We start from the raw sequence: 17,907 nt of genomic DNA on the forward strand, positions 1-17,907 counted from the left end.
AATCGATTTAAAACTACCCTAGAAAATCGGCATGTTTTTCTGCTTTTCTAGAAATAATGTTAATACATAATTTAACAATATTAATATAATAATGAATACTAACCTACGTTGTACCTAAGTATAATGTTTTCAGATAAGGTATAATAGCAATTCATAAAATGTCTAATATTTCGATGTAAAAATACAAAGCAGAACCGCAGTCGAAACAAATGCTGTAATAATATAATAATTATGAAACATCAAAGCGACATTAAAATTTGGGTTCATCTCTTATTAACAGAGTATAATGTTTAAAAAAAATGGCCATTTTCGTTTCCTACACGTATCGACTTGCATTGCGGAATATTTGTGTAACTTATAATTAAAAAGTATGTACATCTTCGCGGACTGTATATTCTACAAACATGCCACGCGGTTTCACTCGCGTTAATTTTTTATTTTTTCCGTAATAACGAGTGAATGAACCACCAGCCAGATTTGTAGATCCGCCAGTACATGAAACTTAAAACATATCATGCGTTACGCAACTGCCATTGGCCACGATAAAAACTATATATTTCTGAGTAATTTCATCGGTATAAGTTCAGCATTTTTTTCGTGACGGACTAACAAACATCCAGACGCACAAACTTAAACATTTATAACATTAATATTGATTTATTGATGTCTGTCAGTTCTTGAGATGTTCCGTACGATTGCTATATATTATTGTATGAGATTACTGTGTAAAATTTTACTATCTATTTCTGTATTTTGAGTTGAACAGAATTTACACAATAAAATTAAGACTTCGACAATAGTGGGACGCCCGCAGCCATCTGGAGCGATGACTTGCGAAGGTTGGCCGGCAAGAAATGGTTCCGTAGAGCTGAATCCCAGACCCAGTGGCGTATCCAGCTGAGGATGATGACGATGAAGACTTCGACTTTATCTCTCAGGTTATATGACGGAATTTAGTTTACGAAGTATCCTGTAACCACCTAACAGGTGAGCTCGCCTGAGTACTCATGACCAGCAAATACACCGAGGGCTTAATAAACTACAAAATCCAACTAAGCAAGGTGATATATCAGGAGATATAAATTTAAACGTATATAATTTGTTACAAATGCTATTGACTTAATACACACAGATCTTTACTTGGTCTTATTTGAAAAAAAACCGCTTTACCACGCGAACTATTTTACTCACAGCAGTACCCCATGGCTGTGCAACATACTCGTAGATTTATAGTTTGCAGTGGTTTTTTTTCTCTAATAAACTTATTCTTTTAGTTCACGGTGTTGTTCTTTTGTTCTTTTAGTTCACGCGGAAAAAAATATATTTGTTTGAATTGACTTTGTTATCGATTTTATTTTTCATTATTTTAATCCTTTTCATTTTAATTATTTTTTAATCGAAAATCCCCGAAAATGTAAGACTTGCTTTTTTTGTCGTTTATCAGTTTATTACAATCACGGTTTCAGGGGCCAGAATAGTTTAGTGATACAGTGAAAATGATGTAAATCATAAAATTGGAGTGTCTGTTTCTAATATTGAAATAACCGCTTTTTACTACATGCTATGAATATATATACGGTACATACACCCAAATAGCATTTTTTACAATATTTGTCTGTCTGTCGGTCTGTCTGTCTGTTTGTTCGGGCTAATCTCTGGAACGGCTGAACCGATTTTGATGAGCCTTTCACTGATAGGTAGCTGATGATATAAGGAGTAACTTTAGCTACTTTCTTTAGACTAGCTTCGCCCCGCGGCATCACCCGCGATACGACAATAACCGCGGGTAACATCGCGGGACTCAGCTATCAATAATAAAATTTAATGTTTCCGAAGCGAAGCGAGGGCGGGTCACTAGTTAAAAAATAAGATTCAACGCTACTTTAGTTATAAAAATATATATTTAAAAAAATGAAACTACATTCAAACCGAAATAATTTAGTCGAAACGGTTTTTACATATCGATAAACAAGGTACGGTACCCTAACAGATTCACATTATGAAGAGATCCTTTCGAAACGTCGAGTAGGGGCGTTCGGAGTAGGGGCGGTAAAACGGAAAGCTTCTCTGCGCTCGCGCTACTGCCGACGAGACCGTCTCCGCGCGCGTCCATAGCCACGACGGAATAAAAACTACAACTGTCAAACCAGTCAAACTTTGGTTTCCCGCTTGAAAATTTTAAATTCGGAAAAGTTCGGTGTCAGTGTTTAATTTTTTTTTCTATCTGTGCTTTATTGAATACTTCAAAAACTTCGGTGAGTGGGCGCCGAGCGCTGGACAGTGGGTGTTTTGTGTGATGATACTCTGCCGCCCTGCTTCTTGAGAGTGCAGCATGAGGGGCAGCGTTTGTCAATTTCTGTTGTTGGCGCATGCTGTCAGCGCCATAACTGCGCCTAGAGTAAGTATTTGTTTACTGTACAGTTTTTAATCGCTACCATAGCATTTGGGCTTGCCATATCTAACCATAAAAATGTTACTATAATCAATTTAAATTTTAAGTAAATCTTACAGCTCAATTTTAGTGCAAGAGAGGCTGGCTACGAACCGTGAAAACAATGGTGTAATTTTTAAGTAACATAATTATGAAGCCTCTGAAAGTCCTTCATTTAAATTACAATGTTAAGATAAGAATGATGGCAATGTAACAATAAAACCGTAAATATTCAAAATATTGATAGTTATCTGCTGGGAAAAAAAATAACAACCTAATGACAGAAGCTTGTATTCGATGGTTTTCATTTGTTTATTGCTGAATTCCAAACGTTATGGCGTATGTATTTTGATAATTATGTACGAAACTAGATAGATGTCTATTTACGGAAATTTATCAAAATGTGCATTAGTGGTAAATTATTATCAAAAATCGTAAAAATCACAGAGCTATCTTCGCGCCAAAACCATGCTAAATTTCTAAACGAAATATAATCTACACTCTACACAGATTACTACTTTAGTAATTGTAAAATCGCGTGCATAAACGATTGTTCAAATAAAAAAAATCGTTGTGTTTAATCATTAAATTCTTCTTTTGTATCGATTCGACATGGAAATCGTAGCGTGCGCCAATGTAATTAAGTTATAGATCTGATTGTCTTACTCTCTTGTGAAGAACAAATATTAATTAAAGGTGTTTCATTGACTTACTTAAATGAGTTTGAGAGCAGTACACGGAACTCATGCGTACATGGCTATTCTAATCGCCAGTAACCAAAAAAAAGCCGTACAGTTTTATGTTTTTGGAGTTTACTCCTTTAGAATCGATTTACATATATAGGCCCGGGGTATGAAAATTATGGGGACCAAAATCGTACTAGCATGTCACACGAAATGCGTTATGCGCATTTCGTGTGACATGCTAGTACATGCGCCGGCAGTCCGCCACAAAGCCTCGTACTGATCGCGCGTTTCTCTCATTATTGTATTTTCATATATTTGTTAGTCGTTTGTTTTGTGTCTCGTTAATTTGTTAATAATCTGTAGTGTATCGTGTTGTCGTAATATAGAACTATTTCTCGTATTGTTTCGTTTAATTTTTTATATCCAGTAAACTCCAGTCGTGCGTCGGAGCGGACACACACACTTTTTTTTTACTAGAAGACGTATTTTTCTCACCGTCAGTCTTACGAACAACAACTTTTGAGAAACTAAGAAACAATATTAATCCCTTCTCCAGGACTAACCTTCGGCTCCAAAAAGGGCAAAACTTGAAAGGTGTACCTTTCAAAAATACCTACTGATTTTTGATGATGCCAGTCTCATAAGATCAAAGACACATTGGACAGAAATTTGGCTCAATATATTGTTTATATAAGTCATCAAAGCGTATGTATCCAGGTTGAAAAACATAATATTATTACAATAGAGATAATTCATTGAAAGAAAATGTCCAATCTGATAACTTGGTTACATTTAAAGAAATATTTCACAAAAAGGGATTGTCACATTGATTTGCGAATATTTTTTCATATTTATTAATTTTATTCATATCAATACAGTAAAAATGGATTTATTATACATATAGGTCTAATTTTGTACATGATTTATACCTGTATTAGAAGGTTATAATAATAGGGTTGGTAGACTTGTTGATTATAATCAAATTTAATATAGCCCTAGTATAAGATGACTTCGTTTTGACTTTATTGTAACATTAATATAAAACAAAGTAGAACAACTGTTATTACGCAAAACATGAGGCTACGACCTCATTGAGACAGGCAGGCGTTACAATTCACGCAATAATACTCTAGAGGTTTGTCGTCACGGCAAAGGGATGTGCTTCTTCTACCTACCATTTTGTTTTTTTAAATGTTCAACCCTGAACAGAGTAATTTTTCTTATTTGTACAAGTCCTCGTGTGTCGCGTGTTACGTGTGCGCGCGCGAGAACACGCGCTTTCTCCAGCATCACTCATCTTACAAACGCGTTTCTGTCGCGTTGGTTTTAGTGATTTGTAACCTTTGTTTATTACAATGATTAACATTAAAACATGTTTTAAAGATTCACAATTCTATGGTCTTTTTACTCAACTTTTTTTATTAACAAGTTTCTAATATATTTTTTTTGTGCATTTTTATCCAAACAATCCGCAGACAACAAAGACTGCAGTGAATAAAACAACTGTAAAATATTCGAAAACAATATGTATTTGTAACAATATTAATTTTGCCGAATAACATTTTTTAATACATACTTGAATTGAACTTAATTAATATTAACATAATTGAATTAAATTTAATACCTAACACCCGGCGAGGAGAATAAATAATATTTGTTTCTGATCTTCTGTGTACCTATATCAAAACGACGATTTCTTTAAATCACGTATCATTGATATCTAAATAACTAAATACAAATTGCGACCCGTAAATTTCACAATTTCATCAGATCTATATTGTGGGTACTCATTATATAAGAACTAATTTATTGAGTTGATGATCGCGACCGTGAAATAGAATCGATCACTTTTAATTATCATCATAATGAGCTGAGATTGTGTGCACTTGTGATTAAAATACGGTGATTACTGAACTAGTGGGTTGGAACTGGACCGTGAGAAATGACCCCCCACAATGCCCGCGAGTCCGTCCACCCTAAGCTGAGCTTGGATTCTCGATGATTCCGAGCATCTGATCTGGAAACCTGAGTTTGAGTTCACTATGGCTAGAAATAGCTCGATCCGTTAGCACATTACAGTGCCAGTTCTCCACTGTAGATCTTTTTTTTTTTTTATGGGTTATATAGGTTACCACTTAACACCAGGTGGGCTGTGAGCCCACCTGGTGTTAAGTGGTTACTGGAGCCCATAGACATCCACAACGTAAATGCGCCACCCATCTTGAGATATAAGTTCTAAGGTCTCCAGTAAGTTACAACGGCTGCCCCACCCTTCAAACCGAAACGCATTATTGTTTCACGGCAGAAATAGGCAGGGTGGTGGTACCCACCCGCGCGGACTCACAAGAGGTCCTACCACCAGTAATTTTCTACAGAGAAGCGGACAGCTGCTACAAATGCTGTATTTATGTTTGAAACATCTGATATAATCTATAGCAATAGCAGTTCGACGTCCCCAAATAGGGACATTCGGACACTTCCAACCCCAAAAATATAATTTTCGATATTCTTTTTCCAGCGTATCTCTTTTTTGATAGTTGTCTCGTCTATTCTCAAGATCGCCAAAGATTCAACTTTTTTTTAGGAATGAATGAAAAAATTGCTATGGTCTCAAGTGTATAAATCACAATTATTTATCATAGACACCGTAATAGACCGCGCAACGATGGAATAAATTCATCAACAATCCTGTCGTAATTTTTATAAATGGTCATCTCTGTTTTGCAATCTCAATAAACAATTTTACGCAAAGCAAAATTACTTGTCGATTTAATGTTTTTTTTAAACTTAACATTGTTGTAGAGACTCGACAAATGTTTTTCATTTTATAACAGTCATGTATTTTTATTTATAATTAGGATATTAATTATTAAATTTTGAACACACCAACCTTACAGCACATTAGCTTTTGATTCGATTGATTGTTTATTTGAATTACGATGACTAATATCAGGAGTGTTTTATGGTCAACTCGGCACAGATAATCATCATACTGCCTATTCCAGACGCCAAATACTTATGTGTTCCGGTGTAATTGCTCCATTACGTAACACGATTGATACCTCAATGTAATAACGGCACATGCGTTATGTGATCTAGGGATATACCTATAGATCTACTTAACAAACGGGACGGCTCTCATTTTGACCCAAAAATATACCAAGCTATTCATCACGTTTCAATTATATGCACACGGAGACTACATCGATACTAACGCTTGAAACACTATAATGAAAATTCCGATTTCTTGCTGTAGTATTGAAATTTTATCATGATTGATCAGAAGTGCTGTGCAGACCTATTCTATATCTAATATTCCATATTTTTTCTGTATGTTCTGATTCTGAATGTTTTCCTACCTATTCGCTGGTAGCATAAGCTATATTTCAGCTACGCCCGGGCGGGTAGGTCACGCGCTCAACCTGCGAGTCTTTGCTAACACTAGTCCTAGCAAAAACAGTGCTTCGCAGAATCTACCACGGTATCAAAATCGTGACTTACTAAGTAGAGTTCGAAGATCCGGTGAGAAATTCAGTGGGCTAAGTAGTATATATTTCAATTGCCATTTTGGCGTTTAATTATTGTTTCTGAGTTGAAATAATGTTCATGTGGATTTTTTTTTAAATAAATAAATTAACTAAACAGGTGTGATCTTATACATCACGTAACAACAGTAACACGAGCTTCGTCTGTAACATGTCACTTTCACCGGTAGGAACTGAGACCGGTTTTAGACAACTTTCCGCTTCGTACGCCACTCCGTTGTGAGGTCGTTCGTTGACCCGTGATTGATACGACCGAATTTTACAGATTTTACCGCCTTTTTCAACGTTAACCGTCGATATATCGACTCTCTATTAATCGTCGGAATACCGATTATGGCGCAGTTTTATTATAGGTATTAGGTATCGACCTGCACGGATATGTCTTAAAGCGCGCACGATTAATTTAATAATATTTATAAATAACCATTTAAAATTATATTGCTATGATATTTTTTTTTTTTATTGCTTCGATGTGTGGACGAGCTCACAGCCCACCTGGTGTTAAGTAGTTACTGGAGCCCATAGACATCTACAGTGTAAATGCGCCACCCACCTTGAGATATAAGTTCTAAGGTCTCAGTATAGTTACAACGGCTACCCCACCCTTCAAACCGAAACGCATTACTGCTTCACGGCAGAAATAGGCAGGGCGGTGGTACCTACCCGTGCGGACTCACAAATTAACAATTTAGCAATGATTTTTTTTTAAGTTTTTTTTTTTTTCATAAATTACTCCTTTCTTCTTTACAAGTGAAAATAAGCTCAGCACCAAAATGGTTGAATAGAAATTAGATGAAAAAGACGAAATCGCTGTACCCATTTATTGTTGTAGATTTGACTACGAGTTCACGGCTCACCTCAGCATGAATTCTAGACTGATCTCGAAGTCTCAATAACATTGTAATAAGCAATTCGGATACGCGCGAGTTCGAACAAGACAGACGCAATTAAAACTCCATCCATTTTCACTGTACGCCTCCTCGAGGAATGAGTAATGAGCCAAGGTGCGCATACTAAACAGCAGAGTTTCCACAAAACGTAGAAAGTTTTGCTTTCGTCAGAATTGTCATAGATGTTTTATTTAAAACCGAGATACGGGAGTCGGTTACGAATCATTATTTAAACTACGCGTCCAATGGAAATTGTTCGGTATTAGATAAGGAACAGTTGTGGAAACTGGTGGTAGGACCTTTTTTTTATTGATTAAATGGGTGGATGAGCTCACAGCCCACCTGGTGTTAAGTGGTTACTGGAGCCCATAGACATTTACAACGTAAATGCGCCACCCACCTTGAGATATAAGTTCTAAGATCTCAGTATAGTTACAATGGCTGCCCCACCCTTCAGACCGAAACGCATTACTGCTTCACGGCACCTCTTGTGAGTCCGTAAGGGTAAGTACCACCACCCTGCCTATTTCTGCCGTGAAGAAGTAATGCGTTTCGGTTTGAGGGGTGGGTCAGCCGCTATAACTATACTTGAAACCTTAGAACTTATATCAAGGTAGGTAGCGCATTTACGTCGTAGGTGTCTATGGGCTCCAGTAACCACTTAACACGAGGTGGGCTGTGAGATGGGTGGACGACCCATCTAAGCAATAAAAAAATCAGGAAATGTAGTATATCGAGCTAGAGAGAATCCTGAAGGAAGTAGTCGAAAGAGCGGGGTTAGGCAATCGGAGACGATAAATAAAACCAATCTAATAAATATCTAAAAGGGATGTCGATTGAATTAAAACAAATTGTTTCATTAAGCAAATTTTTTATTTTATTCCAATTTATTTTTATTACACAATAGTACTATAACGGGGAAGTCGTTCGTGAACATGGGTTAAGCAAGTATTGCCTTAGCAAAATATTAGCTGTTCGTAAAGATTTGCGCCGTTGTTTTCGATATGAATCGCAGATTTTATCCTTGGCTCATCATAACGTCAAATTGACACTTTTATGGTTTAATTATAAAACTTACTAAATACATACAACTTGCTTTAAATATATGTATTTATTGATTAGATGGATGGACGAGCTCACAGCCCATCTGGTGTAAGTGGTTACTGGAGCCCATAAATATCTACAATGTAAATGCTGCCACCCATCTTGATATATGAGTTATAAGGTCTCAGAATAGTTACAACGGCTGCCCCACTAATAATAATACTGACTAATATAATTATGTAGAATTAGGATCGTGGCACATAAAATAAAATAATTCCTTTTTTGCATTTTTTCCCTAATTTTCTGTATTATAATAATTAAAAAATATTTGACACCTTTTTATGCCTTGCTCATTCAATCATCTTCACCATCTTCCTTTTCTCTGTCATTCTCTCGTCCCATTCTTACAGTTTTCTCTCACTCACATCTTAACGCTCCGTCCCACACTATTTTCATAAGTTCCGTTCTGACCAATCCTACAGTCCTTTGAAGTCGTCATGGCCTAAAGGATAAGACGTCGGTGCATTTGTATGACGCGATGCACCGGTGTTCGAATCCGGCAGGCGGGTACCAATTTTTCTAATGAAATATGTACTTGACAAATGTTCACGATTGACTTCCACGGTGAAGGAATAACATCGTGTAATAAAAACCAAACCCGCAAAATTATAATTTGCGTAATCACTGGTGGTAGGACCTCTTGGGAGTCCGCACGGGTAGGTACCACCACCCCGCCTATTTCCGCCGTGAAGCAGTAATGCGTTTCGGTTCGAAGGGTGGGGTAGCCGTTGTAACTATAGTGAGACCTTAGAACTTATATCTCGAGGTGGGTGGCGCATTTACGTTCTAGATGTCTATGGGCTCCAGTAACCACTTAACATCAGGTGGGCTGTGAGTTCGTCCATCCATCTAAGCAATAAAAAAAAAAAAAAAAAAAACATATATTACAACAGAAATAGTTGATTACCCATACGTAAGACAATTAAGAGCCACAGCGCCAATAAAACAGTAAGTCATTATGTTCTCTTATAAAATAGTTATAGCTTGCAAAACACAACACAAACAAAATACCCAACGTTATGTACAAACTTTCAAGTAAATAAATACATTGCTCAATTCCACTGTCTCCTGCAGTTGCGAAACAGTGCAAGACCGCGTCAATAGGCTCACGTATCAAGAATGCGCTTTCATTCCAACGATGCGTCACGATGTGGGAGATGATACAGTGTTTATAGCTCACGATACGATAGCGACACGATCCGTTAATTACTTTGTTTTGTCGTTTCCTTAAAGGGACTTTGTGTCAAAAACTTTAATGGTAAACTTTCTGTTATATCGTACATTTTTCACTTCATCATCATCATCATCATCAGCCTGTATCTCTCCATTGTTGGATGTAAGCCTCTCCCATAGTCCGCCATAATGAACGATATTCCGCCCTCCGCATCCAATATTTTCCTGCATATCGCCGCGAGTCATCGGTCCAGACCCAGCCAGGTCCAGGTCCGGCGGGACGCCCAACGCTGCGCTCACCGGTACGTGGCCTCCAGTCCAGAAGGCATCTGCTCGGCTATCGGGTCTGTGACAGGTATGTCCGGCCCATTGCCCCTCCAGATTGATAATCTTTAGGGCTATTTTACTTTGGTTCTTCGACGGATTTTCTGATTTCTGACTGGATCCATCACAGAAACTCCGAGCATACACTTTTTCATAGCACGCTGAGAGGCTTTGAACTTACGGACCAGACCTACGGCCTACGACCTACATTTTTTACTTCGAAGTTACATATTATTCAAATAGATGGACAGATGCATTCGCAGTCATATAATAAGTGATCACTCCTAATTTCAAGCAGAATACTGCGGTCGACTTTATTGACGATATCTCAATTGCATCATAATGGCTTTTCTGTGTTATGAATTGATATAAACAAAACAGACCCTATTAAAGCTCATTAATATGAGACAGTGTTGTGCAATAGTAGCTGCTACATGGATAGTGTCAGGATGGTGGTACCAACGTGAGCGGGCTAACAATACGACCTATCTTATTATTATTATATTAAATTGCATTACTATCAGTAACTTGCAGATCTGTGTCCAGAGATAGTATTATTATGTGATCTTAAAATATATATGAAAAATCGTATCGAATAGTATAACACATGTACTATTTCAATGCCATTTAATTATTGTTCATAACAATATTTTTATTAATTGCATTACATGAAAACTAATTAGATTCTCCTGAAGCTATTTCATAAGTTACATAACATTAAGCAAATTATTAGTTTTTATCTACCATCATATAAATTTAAATTTTCATCTTTGGATTTTTCCGCATGTGGAATCGTAGATAGATATTCAAAAATGATTTCGAACTCTATTACCCTAAGAACTACATTTCAATATATTATCTTTAAAATAACAGCAAATATTAGCACTTGATTCTTCAAATTAACACTTTTTTCACTTTTAACAGAACTTTATAACATATATAATTGGTTTTCTTTTTGTGAAATGCTGTTTTAAGATATTAAATTATATAATACTGTTGACTTTATCGTGCTAAATATTTAGTAAGTAATGTAGTAACACAACTATGTCCAATATATACCTAGCATATTACAACATTGCACTTATTAACTGTGAATTTAATTTATTATCTATTAACAATAAGGATAAGGATATATGCCGACATATGTATTTACACTTATTTGGAGCTCTATTTAGGATCACTTCCTGTATAACTGGGCTCAAAAGTGGGGCACAACCCCAACTAAATTCGCAAATAAAGCGAATAAACTCTAAAGGCAGGCATTTTTTAAATTTGATTTTGAAATCGTTTGACCAATCTCTGTAATGTTTCCTTATTATTATACGCTTGTAGATGAGCAAACTATTGACGTAATCCCATAACCCATGCTGTTCGTCACGTTATGAAGCTAATAATCGTGATTACAATAGATTCAAAATTTGTAAGTTGTTTTCAGGAAATCTGAAAATAGAAGTATCCGTGTCCAGTTTCATATTAAAGATACAAATGAATGCATTAGGCCAGGGACTGGACTAAACCATACCTGAACCTGAACCATACCTGATACCTGAAATATTGATAGGTAAATGACGTATTGAGTAACCTTAAGCTTTCTTTTCTATTTGCAGATAGAAAATGATTTCGAAGTAAGAAGACAGCCACCTGCACAACACCCTGGCTTCAATGAGCACCAAACGAGGTTCGGCCTGAACTCACCTCTGCAGAGCTTCCAGCAAGCAGGTCTACTGACCAGTCCCGCGCCGACGCTGCAGTACCAGCAGCAACCTTACCCGCAACTCCAACAGCCATATGTTCCGCAATTCAACGGTCTTCTAACACAGAACATTCCATCGCAGAACTTACCGATTCAAAACATTCCTAATGTTGGCGGTCAAGGCACTTTGCAATTGCCTAGCAATGCTTTCCAATTTAGTCCATCCCAGAGCGCTAACCCTGCACTGCTGCAGAACAACTACCAACAGAACATTAGACAGCTATCACAACAGACACAGAACATTTTACCGCAAGCCGCCCCCACCTTACCGACCTATCAAAACATACCCACATCACAAAATCCACCTGTTTTTAATCCCAATCCGCCGCAACCCGTGAACATCGGACAGCAAAACCCTACCGCTGCTTTCCTGCCAACCGTAGCAGCAGCTCAAAGTCAACCTATTTTCAACAGACCCAATCCCATTACTATCCAACCGGCCCCAAATCTAGCTCCTCAAAATCCCCTAAATCTTAACAATGGTCAAATACCATTCCAATCAACGATAAATCAACAAGCACCTGTGTATTCAAACGAACAAATACAAAGTATCCTAGAGCAACAATCGAAAGAAAATTTAGAGAAATTGAAAGAACTTCAAGAAAGAGCACGTATCATTCAGAAACATCAGGAGTTTGTTGAAAAGCAACAACAGAAACAACAGGTACAAGTTCAGAAACTACACGAAGAATTCGTTAGTAAACAAGCTACTAAAACGGTTCCGACAATACCCACGACGGAAAGCTACGATTACTATACCAACAGGCAGGTAGAAAAGACTAGCAGCAGACCCATTCAGCCTCATGAGACGGATTTATTCAGGAAAGCTGTCGAAATGTACGAAAAAGATCATCCGACTACAACGACATCGACCACAACGACTACCACGACCACAACGCCGGCACCACCTACGCGCAGGTATACAGCGAGACCGAAATCCAGAACCAGACATCCGCCTCAGGACAGAAACAAACAAAAATTGTACAACGAAATCAAAAATCTACTGGAGGAGAGCGAAACCAAAGGATTTGACGACAACTTGAGAGCTAAAAGCGCTGAGCTATTACAGAAACCAGACATTCTGAAGCAACTTAAGGTAGCGTTGGCCGAAAATCCTGAGGATTTTAATGGCAAGAATTTCACATCTCGAGAAATCAATCTGAACGGACAGAAGTTCGAAGTCATCAGGACGACGAACCCTAATCTTATTCCGAAGGGAGCGATCACGGCAGAAAGTTCAAATTTAGCGCACATATCGTCCGCCGTCCGTGAATTACAAAAAGACAATCGAAACACATTTGAAGATCTGACAAAAGGCGTTTTACCTCCAGGAGCGAATTTCGAACTCGTCAAACAGGCAGAGAACGGCAAACTCGAAGAGGTTTCCAAAATACCAACTGATTTGCAAAACAAAAAGAAAGTAACGTTTGTTTTCCTCGAAGAACAAGACGATGGATCATATAAGGTTAAAGGAGTGAAAGCGAACGGTCAACAGACTGAAGAAGGTCCTGAGGTCGAAAATATTTTAAATAAGATTAAGAAGGGCGAAATACAATTACCAGGACCGACTAAAATTTCCAATAGCTTATTCGTAGGTAGTACAACTACAACTACAACTACATCTAGACCGTCGACTGAATCCAATGACTACGTAGCGGCCTCATCACACCTACCTTCGAGCTACTCGAGCTATGTAACAGCATCTAGTCACGGGACAAGCGGACTGACCAGTCCCATCTATACAACTCCAACACCCACCTACCAGAGTCACCGTTCTCAATCAACAAGAACTACATCGCAGCAGACGCAACCCTACGTACCCCCGACTGTGGCAGTCTCCACTACAGAAAGACATGCAGCCAAATCGAGTTCTCCATCATACGAATACTCGTCGAGCAGAAACAGCATCAGCCATGCTCCAAGGATCACATATCCTAGTTCCACTTTCTCAACTATCATCAACTCGACCCCGACCTATAGGACAACACCCAAAGACTTGGTTATCATTGGATCTAGTACAGTCCCTACTACTTATAGCGAACCAACTCCACATTTTAATGATAGAGAAGCAAACCCAGGTCTTGTGGAAATTTTGAAAGAGAACGGACTCTTTGCGACCTCGAAGTATCTGAAACAATCGGGTTTAGATAGTATCTTGAATGAAACCGGACCATACACGATCTTCGCCCCGACCGACAAGGCGTTTAGGACGTTGTTGGTACAGCTCGGCGGACCAGACAAAGCTGAAGAGAAGTTCAAGGACAATCCACGGTTACTGAGTGGTGTAAGTTTCATTTGATTTTATCAGTTCCTTGTAAATCTCCAATATCAACACCTAACAACAAATACTAACTTGACCCACAGCTGCTTCTCCACCACGTCATCCCAGGAGCTTTCGACATCGGATCCCTGCAGGATGAGATGACCGGTGTCTCCCTCGCGGGCACCCAACTCCGAGTCAACCAATACGATATGCACGACGTCGAGTGGAATGAAGTAAAGGTCACCACCATCAACGGCGCCAGGGTGCTGGAGGACAAAAAGGACATTCATATCCCACAGGTTAACTTTTATTACGAGAACTGTTTGGAGATGTTGCAGTGACACTTGTGGCACCTCCCTTGGTTATACCAACGAAGTGCCCGCCAATACAAAACATCGGAAAATTGGCCAGTAAGGTACATAAAAGATGTCAGCTCAGTATGTGATAGCGGAAATAGTTGATACCGTTATGACATAAAATAAAATAAAAACACCAAATTCACATAAACAACAAATACTCTGAAATACCTCAATAAATTAGAGAAGACTTTGATTTGATTCGTTTTCATTAATTTATTAATATTTATTAGTCATTTTAAGGTTGATAATAGTCAGAAAGAGATTAAATGAAGTACATTCAATGCAAGCTCAAATTTCAGAAGTGGCCGTTTACAATTGCAGGGCATTGCTCACGCGGTAGACAGGGTGATGTTCCCGCTGCCCGTTGGGGACCTGGTGCAGACCTTGCAGGCAGACCGCGACCGCAGGTTCACCACCTTCCTGAAGGCGCTCCAGGCCAGCGGCTTCGTCGACACGTTGGCCGGTGGGTGTCCAGCTGTTCCTTCACTTTCTTAATCCTAGAGACTACAGAAACCAGAAACAGTAGATGATATTGTACGAAATTCAAAAATACAGTTAGAGCATAAGGTCAAAATCAGGACTTAATCGGGGGACAGACCCAATATCTGATTCTAGTATTGAACTGGTCCAACAGTATAACTTTGATGTTAAGTCAAAACCAGAGTTTTCTATGTAAATTTTGGGAGAAATATCACACAATACAGAACTTTAATATCGAAACTTGCAAAACAGTGATGGGGCGTGGCGCAAGTCCGCACGGTCCTCCCAGCTCGCATGGTTCTCGACAATGCATTATGTCACATGCCTCATGGGGGTTACATACACGTGCCGTCCGTGAACCCGCAAGCACCGCACACAGCACGTGCATGTGTTATAACAGCTGTACATAAAATCCGCCGGAGCTAAATCTCTGCATTTACTTCAGAAAGCAAAACCTACACGGTATTCGCGCCGACGGACGCGGCGTTCGCGCGCCTGCCCCCCGCCGAGCTGGCCCAGCTCACGGAGCGCGCGCGGGCGCACGAGCTGGTGGCGCGCCACGTGCTGCCCGGCACGCTCTACAGCGCCGGCATGCGCTACTACCAGCTGCGCAACTCTATGGAAGACGCTAAGCCCCTCACGCTGCAGAAAAACTCTGGTAAGATAGGAGACTGCACTCCGCAGACCGCCCTGATATATCACTGTGTGCATTACTGGTGATAGGACCTCTTGTGAGTCCGCGCGGGTAGGTACCACCGCCCCGCCTATTTCTGCCGTGAATGCGTTTCGGTTTGAAGGTTGGGGCAGCCGTTGTAACTGAGACCTGAGAACTTACATCTCAAGGTGGGTGGCGCATTTACGTTGTAGATGTCTATGGGCTCCAGTAACCACTTATCACCAGGTGGGCTGTGAGCTCGTCCATGCATCTAAGCAAAAAAAACGTGCCACAGATGAGTCACTGTGTGCACATTTCGTATGAGTTTAAGACTTGGTCAGCAGCTAGAACTAGGACATTCACAAGTTCTTGAAGTATTTCAGACATTTTAATATTTCTATAATCAGAGATAAGCAGTCGATTTTCCTTGGACTGCACAAATACAATTGCACATTATGTATTTAATTTTGCAGGTCGCATTAAAGTGAACAACGCGCAAGTGGTGACGCACAACATCCCGGCCACGAACGGCGTCATACACGCCATCGACAACGTGCTGTAGGGGCGAGGGGGCGCGGGGCGACGCGGCGGAGCGCGGGGGGCGCCCGACCGGCGCAACTTGACACTCGTCCCGTGACACGAGAGGTCAATGACCCCGCGAGTCAGCTGTCACGTCGCTCACAACGTTCGCAACAAGTTTTGTTTTTAAGTCGTTTATTCGTTTTCTTCAAGGACGATGCAGCCGCTCTCTGTAGACAACACAAGCGCTTAAAAATACAGTTTAAAAATTATATAGAGTAGGATATACCTTTTCAACTAAAAAATACTATTTTTATTTTGCTAAAGGTCTTCAGAGTTACGTAATTTAAAATGAAATGTTGTTTTCACATTAGAAAAGTCAGGGAAAGCATTGTGTTGTCTGCGTTACCTACGGCGTTTCATTTTTCATAATAGTGTCGAAGCTTATTTCATCAGATTCCATTATATTCATTGAACGGTACACATTGAACCGCGATAAATTAATATTATTGTTAAGACTGTAAATATAAATTAGGATGTAATGATAATTTATATGCGTTTTGTAAATAAACTACCTAATTAATTAAATACTTGATTTTTATTTTTCCTTTATAAATGTTTACAACAAAAAGTTAAATAAACAATTTATTTAACTTTAAAAACATATGTGTGGAGTTTACAAGAGGTAGAATTAAGACGAGAATTATTCTATCTCATTCTCTCGGCGCCTAAGCCTTTATTAGGTAAATGTTTGTGTCTCTTTCTAGTGCTACTGTTTTAGTAGTGTCATTAGCCCTTTGGTGTTTTTTTTACATAATAGTGCTTAAATAAAGACCAAAAACATCAGTATTGATAAGGATTTTGTGAATATGGTCGGTCGTGTTTCACGTGAACGATTTACCTATTTCGAGTTGGAAGGGTGGAACAGCCGTTGTTTAATACATTTGAGACGTCGACCTCACATCTCAAAGCGAATGGAGGCATTCACGTTGTGATGATTATGGGAACGATACACTTAATACGAGCTTAGTCATGTACTTACATGTTTTAGACTGGTGGTAGGACCTCTTGTGAGTCCGCACGTGTAGGTACCACCACTCTGCCTATTTCTGCCGTGAAGCAGTAATGCGTTTCGGTTTGAAGGGTGGGGCAGCCGTTGTAACTATACTTGAGATCTTAGAACTTATATCTCAAGGTGGGTGGCGCATTTACGTTGTGAATGTATATGGGCCCCAGTAACCACTTAACACTAGGTGGGCTGTGAGCTCGTCCACCCAAACAAGCAATAAAAAAAAAAAAAAAAAACTCGTCTGCCCAACTAGTTATAAAAAAAACTTTTCTTTTTTTTTTTTACAAAACTGTACAACAGAAATGCATGCATTGATGATTTTTACGCTGTTTATTTAATTAGGTACTAAGTTTTGTTTCAAACTTAAATATTAAGATTTCAATATTGTTATTTTGTATATATACTTATGGTTTATTGTTCCGAGCTTCAGATAAAAAGAACTGGACCGAGTCTAATGAAAATGTTTTTTCAGTTTGCGATAAATTAAAATAAATAATCTTATCAACTACATACTTACAACAATTAGAGTCGAAGATAATGCAAACAAATCCATTTAATTCACTGCTAAATGCGTAAAAGTAATTAACCTATTAATTGCATTGATATGCCTTAAATCGCACTAGTTGACTCCGCAGACGACCATAATAATAGCAATT

General features: G+C 38.8%; 1 protein-coding gene across 1 annotated transcript; it reads left to right on the top strand.

Moving 5' to 3' along the window:
• Nucleotides 1–2,063: 2,063 nt before the first annotated feature.
• On the top strand, nucleotides 2,064–16,770 carry LOC114241175 (uncharacterized). Its single transcript, XM_089740193.1, has 6 exons — nucleotides 2,064–2,398; nucleotides 11,761–14,190; nucleotides 14,271–14,468; nucleotides 14,850–14,991; nucleotides 15,454–15,666; nucleotides 16,137–16,770. The coding sequence occupies exons 1-6, from the start codon at nucleotides 2,333–2,335 to the stop codon at nucleotides 16,223–16,225; spliced, it is 3,138 nt and encodes a 1,045-aa protein (XP_089596319.1). The 5' UTR covers nucleotides 2,064–2,332; the 3' UTR covers nucleotides 16,226–16,770.
• The last annotated feature ends 1,137 nt before the right edge of the window (nucleotides 16,771–17,907 follow it).

Source organism: Bombyx mandarina, chromosome 04 (assembly GCF_030267445.1).
Source record: "Bombyx mandarina strain Sakado chromosome 04, ASM3026744v2".
NCBI lineage: Eukaryota > Metazoa > Arthropoda > Insecta > Lepidoptera > Bombycidae > Bombyx > Bombyx mandarina.

Excerpts from the sequence above, each read along its gene's own strand:
- LOC114241175 (XM_089740193.1), top strand. The coding sequence starts at position 2,333 with ATGAGGGGCAGCGTTTGTCAATTTCTGTTGTTGGCGCATGCTGTCAGC. Across the intron at positions 2,399-11,760 it reads GCGCCATAACTGCGCCTAGA|ATAGAAAATGATTTCGAAGT; the intron begins GTAAGTATTTGT and ends TTCTATTTGCAG. Across the intron at positions 14,469-14,849 it reads AGGACATTCATATCCCACAG|GGCATTGCTCACGCGGTAGA; the intron begins GTTAACTTTTAT and ends TTACAATTGCAG.